At 64.8% G+C, this 26,359-nt stretch overlaps 2 protein-coding genes across 7 annotated transcripts; both read right to left on the bottom strand.

The window, feature by feature from the left end:
• Positions 1-4,365: 4,365 nt before the first annotated feature.
• Positions 4,366-16,387, bottom strand: SPATA20 (spermatogenesis associated 20). 3 transcript variants are annotated; one of them, XM_082326419.1, is made up of 16 exons: positions 16,339-16,387; positions 14,569-14,706; positions 14,238-14,302; positions 13,688-13,842; positions 13,302-13,445; positions 12,832-13,033; positions 12,603-12,733; positions 12,371-12,475; positions 11,801-11,879; positions 11,380-11,588; positions 11,035-11,227; positions 10,082-10,250; positions 9,417-9,625; positions 9,076-9,275; positions 8,874-8,954; positions 4,366-5,032 (listed from the first exon to the last, which is right to left on the bottom strand). In XM_082326419.1, exons 1-16 carry the CDS (start codon positions 16,368-16,370, stop codon positions 4,862-4,864), a joined length of 2,283 nt encoding a protein of 760 aa, XP_082182545.1. In that variant the 5' UTR covers positions 16,371-16,387; the 3' UTR covers positions 4,366-4,861. The 3 variants fall into 3 exon arrangements, with proteins under 3 accessions (XP_082182545.1, XP_082182546.1, XP_082182547.1); XM_082326420.1 differs by lacking the exon at positions 16,339-16,387 and adding an exon at positions 15,133-16,237 and having other exon boundaries at positions 4,368-5,032; XM_082326421.1 differs by lacking the exons at positions 14,569-14,706; positions 16,339-16,387 and having other exon boundaries at positions 4,369-5,032; positions 14,139-14,249.
• Positions 16,388-16,705: 318 nt separating this feature from the next.
• Positions 16,706-26,140, bottom strand: EPN3 (epsin 3). 4 transcript variants are annotated; one of them, XM_082326473.1, is made up of 10 exons: positions 26,003-26,140; positions 22,671-23,326; positions 22,139-22,257; positions 20,415-20,495; positions 20,020-20,127; positions 19,826-19,910; positions 19,267-19,575; positions 18,286-18,396; positions 17,654-17,875; positions 16,706-17,519 (listed from the first exon to the last, which is right to left on the bottom strand). In XM_082326473.1, exons 2-10 carry the CDS (start codon positions 23,239-23,241, stop codon positions 17,200-17,202), a joined length of 1,926 nt encoding a protein of 641 aa, XP_082182599.1. In that variant the 5' UTR covers positions 23,242-23,326; positions 26,003-26,140; the 3' UTR covers positions 16,706-17,199. The 4 variants fall into 4 exon arrangements, with proteins under 4 accessions (XP_082182599.1, XP_082182600.1, XP_082182602.1 ...); XM_082326474.1 differs by lacking the exon at positions 26,003-26,140 and adding an exon at positions 23,882-24,004; XM_082326476.1 differs by lacking the exon at positions 18,286-18,396.
• Positions 26,141-26,359: the final 219 nt, after the last annotated feature.

Raw genomic sequence — 26,359 nt, 5'->3', positions numbered from 1 at the left:
ATCGCACCAACTGCTCACTGCACGCAGCAGCATCCCAACACCAACCCACTTGCAAGGGCAGAGCCATGAGTTTGTCTCCGGGGTCCCCCCACTTTGGGGGGCACTGCCCTGAAACGCAGCGTTCAGGATCCCCGGTTTATCCTGGCGAAAGAGGAGCTGGAGCACACGGTGGCTCTGGGGGAGGCCGAGCAGGGCACACGCCCCAGGGCCATGCAGGGGTGGTGGATGGTTCGGATGGGAACAGCCAGGACACGCTTTCCTGGGAGGGGAAACTGAGGCAGTGGCCAAGGCAAGCGGGGCCCCCCCAAAGCCCCCGCACCATGGACTGGCGCTGCCTCCAGGTCCCTGGCACCGATCTGCATGGAAAGTCAGTTTAAAAAGAAAAAAAAGGAAAGAAAAAAAAAAAAAAGCACATTTTGAGCAAGTGTTGGCCAGCTTCAGCTGCAAATTCACTTGTCAGGAATATTGGAATTACTGGAGCTGGATGGCTTGAACATCTGTGCAACGCAAAGGCTGGGGTGGGGAGGGGGGAGCGGAGCCGGCTGCTCCGGCGGGATGCAGCCAGCCCCTGCGAGGAGGATGGCCAGGACCCAACACGTGCCCTCCACCCGCCTCCCGGTGCAAGGGGACCCCAGCGAGCGCCCCGAAATACCCCGGGGAGGAGGTTGCGACTCAGGGGACTCACCGCGCCGGCTCCCAGTTCCCTTTGGGTGAATATTGGAGTGGCTGGGCTCCGTGGCGCAGGACGGGCACGGAGGGGCTCCTCGCACCAGCGGGACCCCCGCCCCACGTCTCCTGCGCTCCTTGCCCCTGCCCTTCCCTAGGCCTGCCCGCACTGGGGTGCTGCAGGCTCCCCCAATGTTTTGGGGTGCAAGAGGGCTTTTCCATCACTTTCAGAGCAGCTCGTGACCAGCGCCCAGCCCTTCCCAACCTCCTCCCTCCTCGGCAGCACCACAGCCCCCAGCCACCAAAACCTCCCCATTTATGCCCAAAATAATGCTCAGGCAGGAGCTAATCGGCCACTCAGGCATGAGCAGATTGGGTGCTCAGGTGTTGACTAATTGGGTGCTCAGGTGTTGCCTAATTGGCCACCCAAGCATGGTGCAATCGGGTGCTCAGGCATGACCTAACTGGGTGCTCACGCATGAGTTGGTGTGCTCAGGTGTGAACTGGGCACCCAGGCAGGAAGCAACTGGGTGCCGAAACCTCATTATTCTGCCCAACGTCCCTTCTCGGAGGGGCTGGAAACAGGGACGCCCGAATTGCACCCCCACGTGTGTCTTCGGGGGGGGACAGGCACGGAAGCAGGGTCGGACCCGGGCTTGGGGACGCCCCTCTCCAGCCTCCCTCTCCCGCAGATGCAACATCGCAAATAAACAGCTTTCAAAGCCCCGTCTCCCATTGATGTCACATCAATGCCAACGGAGATAAAAGTCAAGAGACCCAGAACCAGCGCTGGCTTTGCTGGGGAATATTAATTAGAGGGAAAGGCTCATCAGAGCAGCAAGGGTGGCCGCCGGCGCTGCCTCCCCTCCGGGTGCCCCGGAACCCCCGAAGGGGCACGACGGGCGTCAGCCCAACCAGCTGCCTCGGTGGGCTGAGCAATGGGGTGCACTGCAGCTCCCCCAGTGTAAGAGTTAAAAATGAAAATGTTGAAAGGGTGTTTTTTCTTTATTTAAAAAAAAAAAAAAGGAAAGGGAAAACCTGCTTCTCTCCATCCGTGGTTGCTGGGGCTTCCAGGCAAGCCCAGAGCCCCAGGCGGGGTGATAAACCCCCGCTGTGCCCTCCGGAGCAGCCTGAGGGCAAACCCAAGTGTTTGTGGGGAAAAAACAGCACATGGGTTATTTAATGAATTTTGGGTTCTGTTTTTTTGACAGCTCTGCAGCTGGAGAGAAGCACGGGGCAGCGCGGGATGCCACCTCCTGCCACCCCGAGCCTCCCTGCCGGCGGGGAAAGGGGGGCCCGGTGCTGCCCTGGGGCGAGTCCCCGCCAGCCCCCGCATCCACTGCCAAGGGAAACATGGGAAGGGGTCAGGAAAATGGATACTGGGAATTGGCACAGGACCCTTGAGCACCGAGACCCCACTCCATCACCCCCGAGAGCCTGGGCAGCGCCCCGCCAGCCCTCTCTCCCATTAATCGCCCCGGCAAACACTTGCAGCAAATCAATGGCATTTGCAGCGAAATCAGTGGGTTAACGACAGGAAAGTAATGAGGAAGGAAGCATCGCCAGGAGGGTTTAACTGCCCTGGCCCTGCCGCCTCCTGCAGCCAGGCCCTCCTTCGGCATCGCCTGCTGACAAGGAGCAGCACCCATGGGTGCCCCAGAGCCCGGCCCGGCCGGGGGACACCGAGGGGACCGGCCAGGGGGGTGTTGCAAGTGAACTCAAGCAAAAACACCGCTTGCCAAGGCCATAAACCCAAAGGGCTGAAGCAGCCGGGTGGCTCCGGGGCCGGGGCAGGGAGCGCGACCCACGGGGCCGCACAGGACGGGGCCACCGGCTCCCGGGCAGCGGCGAGGCGGAGGTGCCAGGAGTACCGAGGTGCCACAACATCAGTTATTTATTACAGAGAACTTTTCTTCCTTGTTTGTTTTGTTTTTTCTGAGAGGTGAGCCCAATTCATCCTGACAGAGGTTCACAGCACATTTTTGCCCGGCGGCTGCTTACAGAGACGCGCCGACAAGCGAGACGGTGCAGCAGAAAGGCACCCAGCGCCTGTGCCATGGGAGCTGGTGCGCACCAAAACGAGCTCAGCACATCGCCCCCAGCACCGTGCCAACTTGGGGATGCTGCCGCACACGGACCTGGGCAGCCCCGGGGCCCAAGACGTCTGGGCTTCCCCGCGGGGTGCTCAGCACCAGCCCCGCTCTCCAAGGATGCTCTCCTGGCGCGGACACGGCACCGACCCGCTCCGAGCGCTCATGAGGACGGGTGTCAAATCAATCCCCGCAGCAGAGATGCCAAGTTAAAAAAAAAAAAAAAGACAAAAAAAAAAAACCAGAGGAAAGCAGCCAGCCATCTGCCAAACCAGCAATTTTCAGCTGGATTTCCAGAAACACTTCAGCTTCTAAAACCAAGAGAGGAGAGAAAATAAAAACCCCTCCTCTTCCACAAGCATAGAAAGCATTCCCGAGATGAGGTGCAAAATTCCTCTTTGACTTCAAAGGCATTTCTTCTGGCCGGTTACCCCCAAATCCTGGCACAACCCACTGGAAAGCTGGCGGGCAGCGCGGCTCGGCACCGCTTCGCTGCCAGATGACAGCATCCCACCGGCCGGGGCGCGGGCTGCCGTGCCGGGGCCCCCCAGGGTGTCAGAGGGATGCTGGAAACGTGGTACTTGCCTGGTTGGAAGCAGGGAGGAGGAGGAGGGACGGACAGGAGGAAAGGGAGAATAAAGTTTACGCTGCAGCAAAGGGAGCTTGCGTGGTTGGTGACGGCATCCCGCTTCTGCCGGGGTGGGTTATCTCCCTCTGCTTGGCGTGCAGGGGTGCCAGGACCTGGCAGTGCCATCCCCATGGCCGGCGTCAGCAGGATGCGGCCGAGCCCCCAGTGAGGATGGGCGAGAGCCTTGGTCCAGCCTAGGCTTTGCCAGGAAAGTTCAGAGCAAACACCCCCCCTCCTCTAACGCTGGCTGAAAGACATTTTTAGGGGTTATTTCTTGCAGAAACTTTCTGCAAGCCAAGGCAGGGGCCAGGCTGGGGCAGCCGCAGCCCCAAACACCCTGGCCGGCAGCACCCACCCAGAGCACCCAGCCTGAAAACGCGGTCCTGGCCAAGCCACCCCACCGGCCGGCCACCCCTGCCTGCTCCAGCCCAGCCGTCCCCCCGGCATGGAGCTGCTGCCAGCCCCGCTGCCTGCAGGCTCAGGGGTCCCCAGCCCCTCGGCTCCTGCCCCAGCAGGGAGGGCTGACGGCCCCAGCAGAGGCAGAGGTGGGACATCTCCCTGCTTGCCATCGCCGCCGGGGATCCCCAGCCAGGGCAGGGGCACCCGCCCCAGCCACGCTCAGGATGCCGGGGCAGCCGCAGGGCACGCCGGCCCCCAGCTCCCCGTGTCCCCGTGTCCCCGTGTCCCCATATCCCCGTGTCCCCAGCCCCCTCCAGCCGCCCCAGCCCCGGGGAAGCTCCTCACCTCGCCGCGGCCTCCCAAGCCCCATCCTAGTGTGGACTGGGGCACTGGCTGCCAGGCCTTTTGCAAAGAAAACAAGACTTTGAAAAATCCTTTCTCGAGCTGTACCGGGTCTCTGCAACCTCGGCAAAGCCAGGACGGGATGTCGAGCTGTTTGGAAGCGCTTAGGCTGGGTCTTGTGGCACGTTTTCATCAGCTGTGGTGATCAGCAGGTTTTTTTGCATGCACTATATATATTAACTTAATGTATGTTACAATCTACCCTGTAATGGAAAAATACCGCGGCTGTCGTAACCAGTAACACTTTCAAAAGCACTTGACTCCCAAGTCACCCAGGTGCTTTTGACAGTGTTGCCCCGGGTTGCTATAGGAACCCTAATAGTTTTCCCATCTGACTTCTCCATTAATGCTGGGATTTATATTTAATTTGTTTTCCTTTTCCTCGGCAAGAAGCGAGCGCGTGTGCAGGGGGAGGAGATGCTCCTCGGCGGGTGTCTCCCGGCCATGCCAAAACCAGCACCGGGGACCAGAGCCAGTTCTGCCGAGACGCTGCCAGAGCAGCGGTGCAAGCAGAGCCCGATCTGCTGCAGGCAGGGAAGGGCACAGCCCCACTGTGCTGCCAGGAACCATCCGGGAGGGAGCTGATGCCCAGGGTGGCTTTATTACGGGTCTCTCCCGTGTTCCCAAGCTGGCGTGACAGCCTGACCGCCCCTCGCCCTCCCGCAGGCAGAGGGGCTCACGGGCAGAGCATCCCTCGCAGCTCCTGGGGCGAGGTGACGGGCAGGGAGCAGGCGAAGTTGCTGCAGAGATAGGCGGTGGCTTTCCCGTCCTTCCTCTCCAGGGACGCAAGGAAAGGCAACTGGCGGTGGAGGAACCCAGCGCTGTCTCCGTCTGCTAGCAGCAGCACCTGCCGGAGAAGGAGCTGTGAGAGCGCAGCCAGCTGCTCCCTCCCTCCCCGCAGACATGCCGAGCGCTGGCAGCGTCCCCCACGCTCTCGCCCGAAGGCGGGAGGGGACGGGGAGCCGAGGGGACCCACGCCAGCCCTCCGCCAGGGTCCCGCAGCGGCCACCACCCCATCGCCCCTGCGCTGCAGGGAGCCTGTGGTCCGCACCATCCCCGACAGCTTTGCCTCCCTTTTCCCCACCAGACGCCCGGCAGCCAGGGACGAAGCAGAGGGACGGGGGTACGCCAGCCCGGAGGGGGCTGCCCGAGCCAGCGGGCTCCCTGGGGACACCCAGCCCCAGCCCCAGCTGCAGCATCGCTCCTTCCCACCCTTGCAGCCCTCCAGACGCTTCCCAAAAGCTCGGACACCGGGAGCAGTGGGGCAGGGGCTCTCCCAGCTGACATGGCAGCACCAGCCAGGGGTGATGACAGGGCTGCCGTGGTAATTAGCTTTTCTGAAAGGCAAAATGTTTGTCAAAGCCTCAGGGCTTGCAGGCTAATCAGGGGAAAGGGCAGGAGCTGGCAGGGAGCCTGGTGCCGACTCAGATGCGAAGGGCGAGCAAAGCGCAGACCTTTCCCAGGCCCAAGGCACAGCAGCAGCATCCCGCTGCCGGAGCGCGCGGCCATCCTTCACCTGTGCCCAGCCCAGCCCCGCATACGTGCCCGCCGCCGTGCCTGCCGAGCACTGACACGCTCGCCACATGTTTGCGCTGCTCATGCCGCTGCCACCGAGGGATGCCGACACCAAACGCTGCCACCCTGGCTCCCACCGCCCCTGCCAGCCACCGAGCAGTGGCGTGCAAACCTCCCACCGCGGCACTGCTTGCCCGGCACACGGCATCCTCTGCCGCCAGCCCCGGGGCCAGGAGCGAACGCAGCACCCGCACCCAGCAGGGACGCCCGTGCAGCCTCCCCCGTGCCTGGCGGGGGCTGCCCTCACCCTGTGTCCCCAGGGGGTCACCGCATCCCCGAGCCCTCGCCCGGGACAACGGCTGCTGCAGTCCCGTCCTGTCCCGATCGCCCCACATCTCCCCCTCGGCCCCTGCCTTGACCCACCTCCGGCTCAGCCCGTTTCCCTGCCTGCCTCCAGCTCCCCCCTCAACCTCCTCCCCCCTCGCCTTTGTCTGGAATTAATTCCAGGAGTGATTAATTACCAATTCATGTCCAATCTGAAATTCATTATTCATTTTTCTCACAAGCTCCCTAAGGTCCTCTTGCGGGGCCAGGATGAAGGCGAGCAGCAGGCTAGCGCTCTGCAGCTGAAGAGATAATGGGATCCTTCATAATTACCCTAAAGACCATTAACAGGGCAGGGATCTCTACCAGGAGCTGGGATCCAGCCCTGGAGCAGGGATCCAAACCGCCCTGCTCCTGGCACCGCGACCCTGGGGGAGCAGCCGCCAGCACCCACATCCCACTGCCTGCGGCTAAGGGCTCCTCCGGGCACGGGGTCCATTTAAACCTGCGACCTCAATGCCGTTTTATCATTGGCATCTCGTTACAGCAATGATTTCAGTGTGAGGTTTGTAAGGAATTAATTACTGGAACGACCTAATTAATTGTGTTCCTGCAGACAAGCCTAGCCCCCAGCACCCTGCCGGCACCAAGGGAGCGGGGGTGGCAGGGGACACGGCGGTGACATCTCCCCAACTCCCAAAGCTGCCGTGTCCCCGGAGCGGGTGACCAGGGCTGCGCCTTGGGCAGGTTCGCGGGGGGGGAAGGAGAGATGGGGAGCAGCTGGAAGGGGCTGAAGGCAGGCGGGAAAAGGAGCACCCACGTCTCCCTTCCCCGTGCGATGCAGCACAGAGAGGGATGGCTGTCGGGAGGCGGCAGGCTGCTCCCGAAGACAGCGTGACCTTCTGAGCAGTGGGATTCTTCTCTCCATCACCTCTGCAAGGCGAGGAGCCATCGCTACTGCCAGGCTGTCCACAGGGAAAGTGTGGCACCGGAGAAGCCCCCCCGGGGCTGCACCCCTCTGGGGAGAGAGCCTTCCCGGCAGAGATCCTCCTGCCACGTTCCTTCTTCCAGGAAACAAACCCAGGCTGCTGAACGGGACGGCTCCTGATCCGTCCCACCATCACGACACGAGGCACACACAAGGGCAGGCATACCCAGACCTCCGGCTGCAGCCCCCCGTGCACCCCTCCACGCACAGCTCCCCTGCTCGCAGCCCGGGCGGGCACCGAGCACCCCGTGGCTTCACTCCCCCGCGGAAGCATCCATCCAGAGCACCCAGCCCTCCTCCTCCTCCATGCTCTGAGGAAGGCAACAGCCTGGGGGAGATGGACCTGCCCGTGGGGAGCAAGCATCCCCACCAGCCAGGCTCGTTACCAGCTCAGCAGGAGGGATCCAAGCTGCACGGGAGGAGAGGGAATGGCTGCGCTATTTGCTCTGCTCAAGACCCCGAAGCTGCCGGCTGCGTCCCCCCGCAGAGCCCGCGCTGACTCAGGGGACCGAGGGCTGAACCAGCTGCAGGGAAAGGGAGGGGGTTATCAGCAGTGGCGCTGAGCTCCCCACTGCCACCAGGTCCCTTCCCGTCCCTGCAAACTGGGTCACCCACTGTAATCCTTCAAAGGGAGAGAGGGAGAGCGCGGGAGCAGAGGCCTCGCACACAGCACGGGGACCGGCGTGGCCAAGGGCGCTGCTGGACAGGAGATGGCGGAGGAAGGACAGAGAGCTGCGTCCCTGACCCACGCTCCCAGGCAGAAGCTGTGACCGTCCTCCAACACCGGCATTAAACACCGCTGGGCACGCAGGCAGAGGGTCAAGGACAAAAGCCTCCGTGGGCTGAGCTAACGCGAGGACAGAGCAGGGAATCCCACGCTGATGGCTCAGCCCTCCCCAGTTCACCCCAGCCAGGGTTACAGAGGGAAACCGATGCTTTGGCCCCAGTGCCAGCTCCCCACGTGCTGCGGCTCAACGTGCCAGTCCCTGGCACCAGCACCCTGACAGGCGGGGACAAATCCAGTCCAGAGGCTGAGAGGCTGAGCCCCCTTGCCCACAGCGGAGCCCTGCTTCCCTCGGCTCGACAGCCCTGCCAAGGCGCGAGCCATCCGTCCCCGGGGCAGGGACGCTGCCCGCCGAACGCGACGGGCGCCAGCTGCCGTGCAGCCCTTCCCTGCCAGCTCCGCGGGCAGCAAACAGCTCCGTCCCCGCGGCAGCACGGCCCCGCCGTGGGATGCACCGAGTGACGCATCTCCGTGCGGGGACGCAGACGAGCAGAGCGAGGCGGTAACCCCAGCGCACAGCGACAGCACAGCTCGGGCAAAGCTTTTGGGAAAAGCCAGGGGCACCCACACCCGCAACACAGCCGGAGCAGGGTACCACCTTGCCACTTCCCAAGGATGCAAGGGTGGCTCCAGGCAGAAGGTGATCCAGACACTGGCTGGATCCGCACCGGGCATGACACATCCACACCGGAATGAAAGGTTTGCCCTTGGGAGAGCAGCGCTGGGGATGCTGGGCTCAGGCTGAGAGCAGTGTAAACAGCCAGCAGCGACAGCAGCCACTGCCGCAGCCGCTCCCTAGGCTGGGCTGCCAGCGCTCGGCGCCAGGGAGAGGGGTGCAGGGGCTCAGCCGTGGCCCTGCCGGCTGCGCTTACGAATATGGAGAGGATAGGATGCTTCCCAGAAGGGAGGCAGGACAGAGGAGGAGGAGGATGGATGCTACAGCTGCACTGGGAGAAAGGAGGAAGGCCCCAGCAATGCAGGCGGCGGCAGGGAGCGGGACGGCAGCGCACGGGGAGCGGCGGCGCAGGGGGCCAGGGGAGGGCTGGCAGGACCGGCAGGCAGGACCGGCACCTCTACCTTGTTTGGGCTGAAGACAGAGTGGACGCAGCGCAGCATCTCTTTGGTGTCTGCTCCTTGGGGGTCCCCACAGATAACGACCTGTCCGGGGAGAGCGTGGGTGGCAGGAGGGAGACAGCAGAGAGCTGTGACTGCACCCACAGCACCGCCGGGCCCCCTCCCTGCGGCCGGTCCTGTAGGGGACACGAGTCCCAGCCCGTACCTGTTTGAGGGTGTGATGGAAGACAGCGGTGGCCCGGGCCATCTCTGGCAGGGCTACTGGGATCTTCTGCAGCCTCTCTGAGAAGGCAGCCAAGATCTGCCCGGCTTTTTCCACCCACTCCGTATGGCCGGAGTAACAAGCTGCTCGGAGCAGGTTTGTGACAGTGACAGAGTTGGCGGTGGGCTCTGCTCCGTCTTGGTCTGCAGGGAAAAACAGGTCCTCCGTCAGCCCAATGCTTCACCACCCCATGGCTTGGGCCTCCAGCCGGGCATCACCCCTGCCCTCCCCAAGCTGCCCTGCACCATAACGCATGCCGAGCACAGCCACATCCCCGAGCTCACCATCCTTCAGGCGCAGGAGCAGAGAGGGATCACCAGCCTCGCTGGAGAAATACGCAAAGCCTTTGGGGTCCCAGAAGAGCTTGTCTTGCATGTGCTGGAGCTGCAGGGCCCACTCCAGCCAGCCCTGCTCCAGCGAGGCTTCGTACAGGTCAAAGAGAGCCTGGATGACGAAGACGTAATCCTCCAAGAAGCCCTGGATGGGCACGGTGCTGCAGCAGCAGATGGGAAAGGAGCATCAGGGTCTCTGCGCTGGCCAGGTGGGAAATGTTCTCCAACCCACCAAAGCCCTACCTACTGGTCTCTGCTACCCAAGGAGATGTCAGCTCAGAGCTCAGTCCAAGATAAGCAGTGGCTGTGCCAAGCCATCACACGGCTCAGCCCCAGGTTTCTGCACGGTCGAGCGGCAGCAAGGGAGGGCAGGGGAAGGCTTCTGCCAGCTCCAAAGATGAGGAATGGAAAAGGATTTGACCTTAATTCCTCCTCACTGGGTGGGGGGCACTAATCCATCCCAGACTGCACCAGAGGCAGCTCTGCAAGGCAAACAGCCTCCCTCCCTCCAAGTTCAGTCCTGCCTGGAGGAGGGGAGGACGTGGACCACCGTAGGCTCGGGCAGCTCCCACCGGGTGGCCAGTAGGTCCAGAGACCACCAGCGTACCACTGCTCACCTCTGCTCCACCGTGTTGTCTTTGCCCCGGTAGCAGCTCCGCAGCAACCTCCCACTGGCAGGGTCGAAAAGGTGTCTCCGCAGGAAGGCAGCTGCCTGCGCAGCCCGGCTCACGTACTCCTGCTCGGCCAGGGCCGCCCCGGCCTGGGCAAAGCCCGAGATCATCAGCCCTGCGTAGGCACAGACACGGGAACAGGCTCAGGGGGGCACAAGGGACCAGTGGGGGTGTCACCGTCTTTCCTTTAAAGGATGCTCAGCGTGAAGCTCATCCTCCCTGACATTTGAGGCAGGTCAGGGCTCAGTCATCAGCTCTTCCACTCAGTGCAAACGGCTAAGAAAGTCACTTACTGTCACCAAAGAGAAGGACAGAGCACTGCAAGGCCAGCAAGAGCTAAGCTTTCACTTGCAGGCAGAAACAGAGCTTAAGAGAGTCCTCCTGTTTGCAGGACGTGGCATAACTCCAGCTCACGCCAGCTCCAGACCCAGCTACCCAGGCATTTACTGCTGGGAACAGTGCCTGGGGTACTGCAGTTATTACCTGCTGCAGGACGCCTGGACAGACAGACAGACACAGAGCTGTGGTCCCCGCGCTAATGCAGCAGTGGAGATGGGCTCTGTGCCCTGCCTGCATCCTGAATCCCCAACTCGGTCCCCTTCCCCAGAGCCCAAACTGGGGAGCTGGGCTGAGCCAGGGGAAGAGTTTTGCTGCTCTCTGCTGGCAACAAGGGAGGAAAATAAAGCCAGAGCAATATCCCGACCCTCGGCAGCCCCACGGCTTGCAGGTGTGGGGCAGCTTCCCCCAGGAGCTCCCACAGCCCCGGACCCCAGCCCACCCACTGCCTCCCCAGTCCCAGCAGGACGCGTTGCTACAAGCCCCCAAAAACGTGCTGGCCCCGGGCAGCCACGGAGGGGTGCAGCCAAGGCACGCACCCCCAGAGCTGAGCCATCTCTCACCGTTCCACGCTGCCAGCATCTTGGTGTCCATGTGCGGCCGCGGCCGCTGCGCCCGGGCTGCAGACAGCCTCCGCCGGCCCTCCTGCAGCAAGGCACCGAGCTGCCCCAGCTCCAGCCCGAACCGGGCCGCCGTCAGCTCAGGGGAGCACCGGACAATAAGGACGTTCTTGCCCTTCAGCTCCTGATGGGGGTCCTGAAAGGAGAGCCCCGTTCTAGGAACGCTACCGGGCCGAGGAGGGGGTGGACCCCGCGTGCTTTGGGGCTGCTCTGCCATTCCCCCACGCCCAGGGGTGCGGGTCCCCCACAGACGCTCCCGGTACTGGGCAGGTCTTTGCTCTCCCTCACCTTCATGGGGCTCACGTTGCCGGTCTCCTTCACTCCATAGTGGTGCATGAAGACATCTCCCAGGGTCGTCCCCTCTGTGGCCCCCTCGACAGGGTCAGGAAGGAGAGCCCGGATTTCCTCGGCTGCCCACACACAGAAAGCTCCTTCTCGCTTCTTTCTGGATGTGGTGGTCGGGTAGGAATCCGCATCTTCTGCGCTGTAGAAACCTCCTGCCTGGGAAAAGAGCAACAGGGAGACCCTCCAGCTACCAGGACAGGACCTTCAGCCAGCTCCCCATCACTGCTGGGCTGGCAGTCCGGGCAGAGAGCCGCAGCAGTGCCCCAGCCCCAGCTCAGCTGGGAAGGGAGGGAGGGAAAAGCAGCCCCCAGCCACGTCCCAGGGCAGGGTAAGCAGCTCCCTTTGGCCCAGCTCGGGGAACAACCTGCCTGGTCACTCAGGTTCCGCGAGACGTAGAGCAGAATATCTTGGGCAACATCGGCAAAGAATTCATCGCCAGAGATCTGCAGGAGGCACAGGGTGGACGTCAATGTTACGAGGGGCAGAGACACAGCAAGATAGAATAAGTTATTCTGATTTAAAGAGCTGGAAAAGGGGAAGAAACACATTTGAACGTCCAGGGATTTTAAACGTGGGATGGATTCAGAGTAAGATGCCTGATAGAAATGTACAGGCACTAGAGAGCAACCCTAGAGTTACAGCAAGGTCAGAGGCAGCAGCATGTGCTTGCTGACTCTTGCAAAGACCAGCCAGAAGGCCGTTCCCTCCCCCATTACGCTCAAAACCCTGGGGCTGAACCGTCATGGACTTGTGCAGCGTTCCTGTCCAGATGAAGACCAGTAGATGAAGGGGAGCATGGGACCGCTCCATGCCCATGGGATGGGCAACATTTTGGGGAACAGGCTTTGAAGCTGCTCCCCAAACCAAGGCAGCCCTCCCCAGCCAGCACTCCGTGCCAAGCGAGCCCCCCTGCAGAGGGATGCCACGGCCGTACCTGAAACGCTCTGCTGTACGTAGCTGCCAGCTGCCCCTGGTCGTACAGCATCTTCTCAAAGTGAGGGACGTGCCAGTGCTGGTCAGTGGAGTAGCGGTGAAACCCCTGCAAAGACCAAGAGGACACATCTCCACCCCACATCCCCACATCTCCACCCCACGTCTCCACCCAACACCTCCACCCCACGCCTCCTGGGCATGCCAGGGGTTTACCCCCGAGGCTTCCCTCCTACCTGACCGATGTGGTCATGGATGCCCCCATGGGCCATCATTTTGAGGGTATGCAGAGCCATCTGCAGTGCCCGGGCACCTTCTGGAGTTGTCCGGTGCAGGGCCCAGTACGTGAAGAGGAAATTCAAATTCACTGAAATACAGGGAAGAAAGTGGGAGGCTGTGGGGTGGGCTCTGCCCCCCGGCACTGCCTGCCCCACGGCAGGGCTCAGCAGCAGAGGCCAGACTGACCTGGGGTGGGGAACTTGGGGGATTCGGAAAAGCCACCATAGTCCTCATCGTAGGAGTTGGAGAGCTGCTGGAAACAGGTGGCCATCACCTCTTTGGATGGTGGGGGTGACTCCTGGCCCCGCACACGGATCTCGGACATGTGTAGCAACGCTTCCAGGATCTTCTGGCTGTTCTCCAACAGGGCATTTTTGTTCTCCTTCCACTAAGATGCAGAGTGAGAAAGTCAGTTCTTCCATTTTTTGGCTTTCTGCTTCCTGCATTGCACCAGCCGAAACTGCACCTTTAGTCCTTGGTCCCCCTCCCCAGCTCAGTTCCAATCCGTCTCTAACCCAGCCAAAGCTCTGACGTGTTCTCTGGGCTACTGCTTCTCACGACTGTATCTCTTGACTCGGTCACCCGTCAAGCCCAGACCAATTTCCCTGCAGCCCCTTTGGTTGAGCACTGCCTGCTACACCATTCCTGCTCCGTACCTGCTCTGCGATTCGGAGCAGCACAGTCCGAAAGCCAACACGATGAACTCCATCTTCGGGAGGGAAGTATGTCCCCCCTACAAAGGGCTTGAGGTCTGGAGTCAGCCAGACGCTCATCGGCCAGCCACCTCCACCGCTGGTTGCCTGAAGGACAAACCACGGGTGCACCAAGGTCACACAAGAGGCACCCTCTGCTCTGTACCCTCTGGCACATCCAAGCGCCTCACTTGAGGACAGACGCGTGCTTCTTTCCACCCTTGTGATCATGCACGGCCCCATTCAGACCACCCCACATACTGGTTCTTCTTGTCTGAGGAACATGACCATGAACCTCAGCTTGAGAGAGCCAGTCAAAGCCTCCCGAGCCCTGCCCGTGCCTCCCCTACCTGCACGAAGGTCATGTACACTTTGTCCACATCTGGCCGCTCCTCACGATCCACTTTGATGCACACAAAGTTCTTGTTCATAATCTCCCCGATCTCCTTGTTCTTGAAGGACTCTTCCTCCATCACGTGGCACCAGTGGCAGGTGGAGTAGCCAACTGAAAACAAGCGCAGGCGAGTGAGGAAAGGCCCTTTGCAGGGAGCAGGACACGCGTTACAGGGAGATGGCTCAGAGGTGGGGAACCCTGCTATGGGCAACAGCTGCTGCGCCCCTCGAGAAGAGATGGAGGAGAAAGGCCTGCAAGCATGGAGGCTTGCAGGGCCTCCTGGGCTCTCCAGCTCTTGCTCCTAAAACCTGGCCAAGGACTCTGGTCCTTGACGCAGCCCATCTTCAGAGAGAGCCACTAAAGCACGTGGCCCTCTCTTGCTAGCGGTGCTCAGTGTCCGTCCTTACCTACGTGGCTACTCGCACCAGCTCAGGACGCAGCCGGGCTTATCTGGTCATCTACTGAACAACACGCGGGAACGTGAAATATGTCTTGTTGCTGGTTACCTGACAGGAATATCAGCTTGTTTTCTTTCTTTGCTTTATCAAAGGCTTCCTGACCCCAAGGGTACCTGCGGAGGGAAGACAAGAGAGGAGCTTCAGGGGTCACCGCTGCTGGGACCCGGGCTCCTCTAAAGCTGCCTGAGAAGCTGCTGCCTGGTGGAGAGCGGTCAGGACAGCCGGGGGCACGGCTGGCTCGGGAGCACGGACCCCGAGCCTGCAGGGAGCCGCACAGGAGGCCAGGCTGCTTCGCCTGCCATCGCTTCCACGGCAGCGAGTCCCTCAGCCCCACGGACGCAAGGAGAGGAGGAGGGAGAAAGCCACCAGCCGTTCTTACCAATCCACGGGGTTGTGAGCGTGCTGCAGGAGGTAGGGGGACTTCTCGTTAATCAGGCGGTTGGTGTGACGAGGGACGCTGGGGGGGCTGGTTGTCCCCCCCATGGCCATGGTCAGGCTCCTTGTTAGAAACGTGCACCTGCGACGCCAAACAGCCTCATCATCTCCCTGCTCGCCGCAGCGACGCACAGCCCCTGGAGAGAGCCACGACACCCCGGACCAGCACCGCCTTCACCCCGGCTCCTGCGGGTGCCCAGCGCGGCCCCGGGACGGGGTGCTGCTCCCCGCTATTCGCTCCCCATGCCAGGGGAAACCGCTCTCAGCCCCAGAGGTGGGCAGCTCCGCTGAGGCTCGGTCCCCCTCCATCCCCCCCAGGACGCTACGAAGTCCTCCCCGCTTGCTGCAGGCTCAGGCGAGGCTGTTCTCCAGCTCAGCACAGGCATGGCCCAAGGACTGCCACCCCCGGGGCTCCCTCCCCTCCAGCCCCAAGCCCACCACCAGCACCCTTTGGGGGCACAGCCACCCGACAGCCGCGGGTAAGGGAGCAGCATCTGTGGGACTTGACCTGTGTGTCCTCAGAGAGGAAAATCCTCTCCCGTGGGTGCACGGGTGGGTGCACGGGTAGGTGCGGGGTCAGGGTGCGGGCAGGGAGGCACAAGCTCTTCATGGCGAGGGGAGCGAGGAACAGGAGGGGACCAGAGAGATCCTCCTGCTGCAGGGTGGGAGGCAGGGCTGGGGTGCAGGGATGAAGGGCTGGGGCGCAGGGATGCAGGAAGGGATGCAGGGATGCAGGACTGGGGCGCAGGGATGCAGGAGGGGACGCAGGAATGCAGGGCAGGGGCGCAGGGATGCAGGAGGGGACGCAGGGATGCAGGGCTGGGGCGCAGGGATGCAGGAGGGGATGCAGGGATGCAGGGCAGGGGTGCAGGGATGCAGGAGGGGACGCAGGGATGCAGGGCTGGGGTGCAGGGATGCAGGAGGGGACGCAGGGATGCAGGGCTGGGGTGCAGGGATGCAGGAGGGGACGCAGGGATGCAGGGCAGGGGCGCAGGGATGCAGGAGGGGACGCAGGGATGCAGGGCTGGGGTGCAGGGATGCAGGAGGGGACGCAGGGATGCAGGGCAGGGGCGCAGGGATGCAGGAGGGGACGCAGGGATGCAGGGCAGGGGTGCAGGGATGCAGGAGGGGATGCAGGGATGCAGGGCAGGGGCGCAGGGATGCAGGAGGGGACGCAGGGATGCAGGGCTGGGGTGCAGGGATGCAGGAGGGGACGCAGGGATGCAGGGCAGGGGCACAGGAATGCAGGAGGGAGTGCGAGAGGGGTGCAGGGAGAATGTAAAGTCATGCAGGGGGTATAGGGATGCAGGAGGGGTGCAGGGAGGATTTCAGGGAATGCAGGAGGGGTGCAGGGATGCAGGGAGGATGCAGGGGAATACTGGAGGGGTGTCAGGGTGCAGAAAGGATTTAGGAAGGATTGAGGAGGGTGCAGGGGGGATTTAGGGGAGATGCAGGAGGGGGACCGGGCGTTGCAAGGATGCAGGGGAATTTAGGGGGGCGTGGGAGGTGCAGGGAGGACGCGGGGGACTCGGAGAGTGCGCGGAGGTGCAGGGGGAGGCAGCGGCGACGCCGAGGGGCTGCCAGGCGCCGCAGCGATCGCTGCCCGCCGCCCTGCGGGGCCGCAGCCGGGGCCCGCAGCCGCCCGCCCCCGGGGGCCGGTCCGCTCCCGCCCCTCCCGGCGCCCCCCGCCCGGCCCGGCCCGGCCCCCCGGTACCTGCGGGCCCGGCGCAGCGGCGCCGCCAACATGGCGGCGGGGCGGGGCGGGGCGGAGCGGGGCGGAGCGGCCGCCGCTGCCCGGCCCCGGCCCGGGGCCTCCGGGGCGGCCCCGCCGCCGCCCGGCCCGGCCCCCCCGTTCCCCCCCCCCCCCGGCAGCCGCACACCGGGTCCGTCAGAGCGTTTTATTGTCTCGCAGCAGCCCGCAGCCGCCGCGCTCCTGCAGCGCCGAAGCACCGCCCCCCCCCGCCCCGCCGCTCCCCCGGGCCCGCAGCGGGGCCCCGCAGCGGGCGATGAGGCCGCTGCCCGCCGCCGGGGCCCGGCCCGCGGCTCCTCCTGCAGGGTGCGGGGGGCTGAGGGGGGCAGCGAGCGGGAAGGGGGCGAGGGGCGGCGGGCGAGGCGGGGGGCGGCCGGAGAGGAACAGCCAGGGGAGCCCGGCCTGGGGCAGCGCCTGCCCCGGGAGGGGACCCCGGCTCCCCCCGGCCCCAGCTCCCCGCAGGCGCCGGGGCAAAGCCCCCCCAACCCCGGGGTCGGGGGGGGGGGGGGAACCCATCCAGCAGCGAGACCCCATGCACCAGCCCAGCCCGCTGCACCGGAGCCCCCAAATCACAGCCCTGAGGACAGGCCCCGCCGCGGCCCCCCTCCGGCCTCCGCAGGGGAAGGGGGTCCCCTCTTGCTTGTCAAGCGCGGGGGCTCATGCTGGCTGCCCCCCAGCCGGCGGGCGCGGGGAGGGGGCTGGCGTGGGGGGCACCCTCCCTTGCAGCTAGCGAACCGCTGGCCCCCCAAAGGTCTGGGCGGGAGGAATGGCCAGGGGGATTTGTAACAGCCGGGGAAGGGGCGACAGTCTACACGTCCAGAGGGTTCAGAGGAAGGGGTTGAGCCCCCCCGGAGCGGACGGCGGGGCCGGGGGGCCGCTCAGCGGCAGTAAAGGCTGCGGCAAGTTGCTGGGGAGTTCGGGGAAGGTGCTGGCCTGGGGGAAGGCACTGGCAGAGGCAGGGAGGGCGGCGGCGGCGGCGGGGACGCTGCTGAGGGGCAGCGGCAGGGACGCGCTGTAGGTCATGGAGTTGGCGGGGAGGCCGGCGGGCAAGCCGGGCACCGGCGAGCTGGTCCGCATCTGGTTGAGCGTCGGCTTGGGCTGCTCGGCGAGGCTGAAGGGGTTGGTGGGGGACGGCGTGCTCAGACCTAGCAAGGAGAGGATGGGACACGTCAGGGCAGCCCATGCCATCCCCAGCCCTCCTCTTCCTCCCCCAAACACCCCTCTGCCCAGCCCAGGGTAGCTCCCGGCCAGCAGCCCGCACCGCGGCACCGGCACCTACCCGAGAGAAAGGGGTTGCGCGTCTTTGAGGCCGGCGTAGGTGCGACCAGGGAGTCCAGGTTGACCAGGGAGGAGGCGGCGGGGCCGAGGAAGGCCTCGGGGGTTTTACAGTCCTTCCGCTCCTTGCCGGATTCGGGCAGGGAGTCGGCCAGGCTGGCGAGGTCGAAGCTCTTCGCCCCGTCCTGCCTGGCGCTGGGGAACAGGTCGCCGAAGGGGTCCAGCTCTGGGGTGTGGGGGGGAGACGAGGCCGTGTGAGCCAGCTGGGAGACACCGAGGGCGACGGCATCCTGCCGGCACCGCACGGGGCGGCTAACGGCACGTCGCACCCCAGGTCACAGCTCGATGCGGTGGGGCTGAGGCTGCGGCACGGCGTGCCCGAGCTCCCCCCGAGCCACCGCGGGGGGTGACGGGCTTGGGGACACCGGTGCACGCAAGGACCGGAGCTGCCCCCTCGGCTACGGGGCAGCCCAAGCCCACGGCGCGTGCGGTTGCAGTGGGAACAAGCTTTGCTCGTGCCAGTCGGCAGCCACGCGCAGCCCGGCCAGCCCCGGAGCTGCCTCCCTGCAGCGGGCAGGGACAGGTCCCTGTCCCCACCTGCCCAAATCGGCCCCTGCCCGCTCCCCCGGCCCTTACCGACGTGGCTGTTGGACTTGGTCGAGGAGGGCGGCTGCGAGGGCTCCTGCTCCGGCGGCTCGGCTGGCTCGGGCGGCTTTGCAAACAGGTCAAAAGCATCCCCCCCTGGAGCTGGGGGAAGAGGTGAGACTCAAGGAAGGGAGCAAGCAGGGAGGTGAGGGATGGGAGATGGATGGGCAGGAGAGAGGCAGGGGCTGCTGCCTGCAAGGAGACAAGAGGCCATGCGGTGGCGGGGCGCAGGGCTCAGGCCGGGAATGTGCACTTGCCCGGGGGGGCTAAGACGAGCCAGACCATTGGGGGTCATTGCAGGCCAAGGCAGCCCCCTCACGGCTCCCAGCCGTCCCCCCGCAGCAGGCAGGTCCCTTTCCCAGCCCCAGTGGGGACAGGCGGAGGGGACAGGTCTGCAGGAATGCTTTAACAACCAGCACCGGCCCCCGGGCCGGATTCTGCTCTCCTCCCCAGGGACCAAAACCGAGGGCAGCACAGGACCTCCGCGGGGCCAGAGGAAGCACCGAGGAGGAACCGAGAGTGGCGTTGAGCTCTGAAACACCGGCTGCTCCTACAACTGCTTCCCCATCTGCAACGCAGCACCTGCGAGCAGCAACCGTCCCGGCCCGGCAGGGCACATAGGGCTGGTTTCGGGGGAGCAAAGAAATGGGGGGACAACACCGTCACCCCACTGCTGGAGTGATGCGGCGGCAGCTATCCGCTCCCACGGGAGGGCTCCGTTAACTGTGCCGTGTTAATTAAAGCAGCCTCTTCTGTGCAGAGATAAAGCCTAAAAGTTCCTTGAAGTCTTCGGGATGCCGAGGGGCGAGCGGAGGTCCCGCTGCGGGCCAGCAGAGCGGGGAGGGGGTGTTTGCGGAGCTGGCTGCGGGAGGAAGGGGGGAGCACCCCGGGATGCCCACTCGCAGGAGGGCGGCGATGGCCAACGCTGCCCACAGTCCCCGGCAAAGCCAAAACGACGATCGAGCCTCTTACCAGCGTTAGGAGGTTGCTCGGCCACAGCGGCCCAAGGGTCGGCAGCTGGCGTAGAACCAGAGGCCTGGGTGGGGGGGGATGCCGTCACCCAGGGGTCCGCAGGAGGGAAGCCAGAAGACAAGGGCACCTTCCCCCAAGGGTCGGAGGCTGCCGTGGTGCCGGGGGGGAAATCCCAGGGCCCGGCAGAGGTTTGCTGGGATGAGGCGCTCGCCTGGGAGAGGGGCTCCCCGCCGGCAGCCGGGACCGGCACCCAGGGGTCAGCCGCACTGGTCCAGGCAGAGGCTGCCGGCTCCGCTTTGGGTTTCATGTCTGAAAGAAGAGGAGAAGCTGTGGAAGAGGGGAACGGTGCAGGGCACGGAGGGATGCTGAGTGGCGGGGATGTGCCCGGGGGACCACAGCTTCCAGCAGCACCGCCCGGGCGTGGAACAGACCAGGCAGCAGAGGGAGGAGAAGCAAGAGGTCCTTGCTGTTGAGCTCCTGGGGACTGGGGAAGAGACAGAGGCAAGGGAGAGGTTTCTGCCACTGTCCCCAGCCTTGGCAGCCCGCGAGTTGCCCCCACCTGGCATATCCCACGGGTCGGCTGACGTGTGGCTGGAGGGGGCTGGCACCGGCCCGAATATATCTGCCAGCTCCAGGATAGAGGACTGCAAACAGAAAGGGAATAAAGAGGTGAGGGAAGCCCAGGGCAGACCTGCAGGATTGCCCCAGAGCCCAAGGCTGGCTGTGTGGCCATCCAGGTCCCCAGTGCTATACCTGGCTTTTCTTCATCTTATCTTCTTCCTCCTCTTCCTCCCTGCCCTGGGCAGTCTCCTCCACAGCTTTCTGCAGCAGGGAGTTCTCCCCTTGCCAAGCCCTCACCTCCTGCGGGGACAAGGCATGGGGCCCGTGAGCTCAGTAACCCCGCAGCCCGCACCTTCTCCAGGAGACAGACCCAGCACAGGAGCTGCCACCGCATCCCCGAAAAGTCCCAGCATCCCAGCAGACGGCTCCTCTGGGGCTGAGCCCGCCAGGAGAGCGCTCAGCAGACAGCCCAGAGCAGCGAAAGCAAAGCGGGCGCCGGAGCCAGGCGGTGTTTTGGGCTCCAGCGCCCCAGAGAGAAGCCCAAGTGCAAGGAGAGAGGAGCGCCCGGTGCTGCGGGGCACAGGTACCTTCTCGTGCTCCTCTTTGCTCAGCGCGAGCGCTAGCTGCAATTGCCTTTCTTCATCTGTACTGGAAATTGGAAGTGGCTTCTGCCAACAGAGGAAATTGGGTGACATTTCAGCTTGCCCTCAGCTCCTGGGACTGCTTGGAGGTCCCTGTCCTCGCCACCGCCTCTCCTGCGGCCCCTCGCCTGCCTGCACAGCATCTCTGTGCCCATCCAGCCGGCTTTGCCTGCGGACCCCCAGCCCGGTGCCCCTACGCTCTCGAACCAGCTCCCGCTCAGGCTCCCCTGCAGCCGCTGCCCCATCTCCTTCCCCCACCCCATCACCTCCCTCTGCATCTAGGCTGGGACGACCCTAAATGAGGCAGCCAGCATCTCCCCTGGAAGGTTTTTGGGGACTCTGATGCAGTCAGTGGAGGAGAGGGGATGGATTAGGTGTCCCCTCACCCTGGCAGCCTGCTGGGGAGGAGGGTTTGCACTGCACATCGGCCTCGGTTCGGGAATCCTGCCCGGCCCCACTCTGCTGGGGGAAAAGCGCCCAGACCTGCGGCAGATTTTGGGGAGAAGCTGTCCCCGTACCTCCATGGCAGCCCCGATCACCGCCCCGTGACGCTTGTCCAGCAGCGTGGGGCCAGCTGGGGCTGGGAATGGGGTCCTTGGTAGGGGTTTGCGTGTGTGCACGCCTGTACGAGTGTGTGCGAGCGTGCACACATGTGCGCAGCCCAGATGGACTCCAACAGGCAACGCTTTCAAGAGCGTGTTCCTACAGTGCTCATCGCAGCAGCATGTGGAAGCTATAAATACTCCAATTCCAGGACAAAAATAGGGATATACGCTCTGCTCTGGCTCCAAAAGAGCCTCCATCGGGCAGGGAAGACAGGCAGCAGCAAGCGCCGTCTCCGAAGCGTGTCCCCTGCCCCGGCAGGACCGAGCTCGCGGTGCTCGGTGCCAGCCCCTGGGGGATGCCCAGCGGCCTGGGCACACAGCCCCTCGGTCACCACGTCCCTCTGACTTTCTGTGCCCGGCTGTACCCGCATGGGCCGTGCCAGCCGGTGGCAATCTCAGCCAGTGTGCAAATAAGCCGTCCCCAGTGGAAAAGGGCCTGTGGCCAGCAGATAGGAGAGGGGACAACCCTGGGGGAGGTTTCACGGTTGGGGACAGCAGCTCGCTGCTGCCTGCATCCCTGCTTGGCTCCTCCTGGTGCTGTTTTCCAGGGCTCTTTCTAGCCCAGTTTGAAAGGACCAGCCAGTGGGAGGGAGCACCCGGCCCCACCGAGCCCCCAGCCCGGTGCTGGCCCCCCACCCACCGCGCAAACCGTAGCGCTGGGAAAGGCATCGCCTCCTAAAACCTCCACGGGAAGGCCAGAGAAATGGGGGAGCTTAGACCAGAAGCCCTCGGCGGAAGAGGGCAGCCAGGTTTGGGGGGGTCGCGATGAATCCACAAGCCCCCCCCAAGTTCACCATGGCATCTGGGCGGCCGGACGGGTCTCAGCCTGCTGCTGTCCCTACCGGTATGGGGACAGGGAGCAGGGACAGCCTGTGCCCGCTGGCGATTTTGGATGCTGGGCACAGCGCGAGCAGCCTGGTGCGGTTGCAGGTGCATGCACCGGCCTCGGGCCGCCCCCAGAATCCTCCTTCCTCCCGGGGAAATGTCCCGCCGTGCCCGCAGACAAGGCAAGGGGCAGGGAGATGCCCGGCCTCGCGCGCCCCGGGGCGGGCAGAGCCACCCTACCTTCTCTGCCTCCTCCCGACTCATGGCCAGCGCAAGCTGCAGCTGCAGCTCCTCCTCGCCCGTCGTCTGCGGCCTCGCTTGCTCCAGGTCGGAGGCGAACCGTGGGGATGAGGATGATGCTGGGAGATAACAGAGGAAAAGGGGAAGAAGCAGCGTCAGGACTGGGGTATTTTGGGGAGCACATCAGCAGCCTCCCCCAGGCCCCATCCCAACGCCCGCAGCTCCGCAGCGTGGCTTCCCCAGGGGACAAAGCCCCACTTTAGAGCTCCCTGCCACGAACGAGCCATGGGTTTAAGGCTCGGGGCACCGCCAGCTGCCACCACTGTTGGGGTTCACCACTGGCCCAGCCAAACCTCTGCCCGCGGCACAGGATAGAGTCAGGCTTCACCACCACCCCTCCAAAAGGTGCCGGGGAGCGACGGGCACCAGGCGGGTGCAAACCGAATGCAATGCCTGCCTCTGCCCCACAGCGAGCCCAAGCGAGCCACCAGCCCCGCGAGCGAGCCCCCAGGCCCCCGCCAGCAGCACTCACAGTTAAAGGAGGAGGGCGAGCCCCGTGCCCGGCCGTAGTCTTCGCCGTAGGGCGATGCGCGGCGGCCGTAGGCGACCTGGTGGCTGCCGCTGCCCATGCCCTCGAGGGCCATGCGCTCCTTGGTCTGCAGCGCGTGCGCCCGCTCCTGCTTCAGCCGCTCCTCGTCCTTCAGCAGTGCCATCACCTGCTTCACCTTCTCTCGGATGTTGATGCCCTGGTCCTTGCCGTCCCGGTCCACGTACTGGAAGTCCTTCAGCGTCTGGATGGTGTAGAGGTTCTCCCGGCATTGGTGGGTCACCTTCTCAGAGCCGGTTTTGATGAGGTAGTCCAGGAGGGTGAGGGCTTTGTAGACGTGACGCCAGTTCTTGCCGCTGTCGTTCAGCCGCCGCCAGATCATGCCCATGACCTCGGCGAAGGCCACCGTGTTGAAGGTGAGGTCGGCGATCTCCGACATCAGGGAGCTGGGGGGTCCCCAGGGATCGTTGGAGGTGGCCTCCCGCACCTTGATCTCTGCCTCTGAGTAGTTGTGCACGATGTTCTTCACCTGCCGGCGCAGCGCCGAGGTCGTCATGGCTGTGCGGTGCCGGAGCCCCGCCGGCGGCGGGCAGGAATGGCGGAGAAGGGATGGGCGCTCACTGCCACGGCCTCACTGGTGCCTGCAGCGGGGAACGGGAACACAGAGACCTCAGCACCGCCCCGACCACCGAGACCCTCCCCGGAGCCCTCGGCTGGCACCGGGGACACCTCTCAAGGTGGAAGTGCCCATCGCCGGGGCGTCAGGTGCACGGTGCCGGGCTGCCACTGCTCGCTAACCCAAAGACACGCAGGATGCGGGATGCTCAAGGGGAAAAAAAAAAAAATCTCCTAGCAAGCCGATACCCAGCGCTGCGGAGCCGCCAAGAGATTTGGCTCTGGATTCAGCAACATTTGGAGGAGATTTTACCCTACACTTCTGCTTCTAAAAGTAACCACCTGAAAATGGCAGCTCCCTCCTCCAGATCCCGGCTGCCTCAGCCCCACCGTCCCGGCAGAGCTGGTTTCAGGCCCCCAGCCCTCGCACGAGCCAGGGGCTCCCTGCACCCCCAGATGCGCTACCCGCAGCCATACGTGGCCCCGCTCGCCCCGGCCATCGCCCCAAGGCTCTCAGTGCCGCCGAGGATGCATCGTGCAAAACCAAACCCCGCCATGAGTCAGAGCCTGCCATGACATACCGGCGCTGGCAGCCGCTCGGGTGGGTTTTCCCAGCAAACTTGATAATTCTGCTTCCACGAGAGGCTGCGGATATGGAAGCGCATGCTGATGCGGGGTTGCAAATTCGGGGTGCTACCCTCCAGCGCCAGGTCAGCGAGCAGGATGGATAACGCAATCCCCTTCTCCAAAAACCCCCGAGCTGCCTGAGCCTTCTCTGTGCCCAGATCCAGGGCCGGCAGGGGCTGGCGCGGCCGGGAGCTGCCCTGGTACCTGCCCGGCGGTCAGGGCCTGTCCTTGGGACGCGCTGCACCCGACGGGGATGCAAAAATCAGGTGGGTCAGGCTGGACCCGTCTTCACGTGAGCCCATCACCGCTCTGTCCCCTCTCCGGGGCAGTCCTAATCCTCACCTTCTCCCTGCACGGTGGGAAGACACCATTCGCCCTCATTTTATCAAAGGACTAAGCAAAGCCAGGAGGCAGAGGCTGCCCGGAGCTGCCTTGCCCTCCGCAGGGCCGCACCGCAGGGCCGGGGAGACAAGCTGCTCCCAGAGCTCCCACTGCGGCTGCAACAAAACTCACTGGCAATTTTTCCCCGTCCGAGATAACGCTTGCGGGCAGAGGAATATCTCCCCTACGCAGCAGCGCCTGCCGACAGCGATTACTAGTTTGCATCCCACCACCCACCTCGGGGTGCCGGTACCTCCCTGTGCCGTGTCCAGCCCTCTCCCGGCTCGGGACGCTGCTCCGTGCCGACGTGCCCACGAACCACGCACGGCGCCCGCCACGCTCCCGTGCAACCCGTGCGACCGGTCCAGCACCTCCTGCTCCTGCGGGCCAGCGGCCGGGCGCCCCACGGCTCCGCCGGCAACGTCCCCCGTGAGTCAGAGAGGAGCCTGGCACCGCCACACTCGCGGGCGGCCGAAGTTTCTTTCGAGACGCTTCCCTATATCGATTCCCTTTCGCAATGCAACCCGTCGGCGCGGCCTTTGGATCCCGCCGGGAGAGCCCGCGGCGCAGACAGCCGTGCCGTTGCCCGCCTGGCGCGGAAACGCCTTCGGGACAAGGGCAGCGACGCAGCAAAGTCCTCCAGGACTTGGCTCCACGCTCTGCTTTCCACCAACACCCAGGCGGGAGATAAAGTCGCGTTTTCCAAAGGTGCCACCGGCCCGGCAAACGCCAGCAAACGCCAGCAAACGCCAGCCCTCCTCCTCTGGGGCAGGATGGTCCCTCCTGCCTCCAACAGGTCTCCTGGCAGGACAAACCCCAGGTCCAGCGTGAGGGGCTCCGGCACCGCGCTCGTCCCGGCCGGAGTCCCGATCCCAGCTGGACTTCGCCCGCCACGAGATGGCCTGGGAAGTCCGCATGGGAAGAGATGGGAAGCAGGGGCTGGGGCAGGGGCGAGAGGAGCGCGACCCCGGCTGGAGCACCGCCAGCGGTGTGAAAAGCAGGGGGGTTTATCGAACACAATATCCCCACCCCAGAATATAAAGGCAGTGAAACAGAAGCTGTGCGGGAGATAAGGCGGCAGCACCCGGCGGCTCAGATGGAATTACTGCAGTGACCTTGAGCAGGAGGCTGCCAGGTGGGAGAAGGACGCGGGGATGCGGGGACAGGTCCCCATCGGTCCCCATCGCCCCGGCGCAGGGGACTGCGGCGGCGAAGCGGGGGCGGCGGGGGGCGAGGGGGGACAAGGTGGCGGGGGAGCAGGAGGGGCCGGGGCGGGAGGCGAGGGCAGGGGGCCAGAGCAGCGGCGGGGGGAGGCCGGCGGGGGGTTACAGCCCGGCTCCATCCCCGATCAGGTGCAGGGCTGGGAGAAGCAGCGCCCGACATGGAGGCAGCGGCGGGGAAAGGCTCCCGGCAGAGCCCTCGGCCGCGCCGCCGGCTCCCGCAGCCCGGCCTGGGGGCCGCAGCCGGGCCCCGCCGCCCCGAGCCCGGCCCGGGAGGCACGGTGCCACCGCGCTGCCCGCCGGGGCCCGGCACCCCCGGCCCGCGATGCTCCGGCGTCCAGAACCTTCCTCCTCCTCCTCCTCCTCCTCCTCCTCCTCCTCCTCCTCCTCCCCCCCTTCTTCTTCCTCCTCCTCCTCCTCCTCCGCCGCCTCCCCCCGCCGCCCGGCTGCCGAGGGGCGCGCAGCCCCGCTTACCTGCGCGGAGCGGAGCGGCGGCCCCGCCGTGCCGGTGCCGGTGCCGGTAGGAGCGGGCTGGAGGCGGCCGCAGCCCGCCCGTTGCGAGTTGCCGGGCTGGCTGGGCAGGTCCCGGCTTAACCCCTTCGGGGCCGCCCGAGCCGCGGGCCCGGCTCCCGCCCGGGCACCGGCAGAGGCGCTCAGCCCCCCGCCCCCCCCGGCGCGGCGCAGCGCGGTGCGGTACCGGCCGCGGGGGCTGCGGCGCCGAGCCCCTGCCCCGCCGCATGCGGGAGGCGGGGATGCTGTAAATGCTCAGTCACTGCCCCTCGCTGGCAGCCAGCCAGGCGCTGCTTGCTGCTGCTTGCTTTGCTTTGCTTT

This window comes from Platalea leucorodia (genome assembly GCF_965183815.1).
Source record: "Platalea leucorodia genome assembly, chromosome: 14".
NCBI lineage: Eukaryota > Metazoa > Chordata > Aves > Pelecaniformes > Threskiornithidae > Platalea > Platalea leucorodia.
Note: the sequence above shows the minus strand (reverse complement) of the source record. Positions and strands in the feature narration are given on the sequence as shown.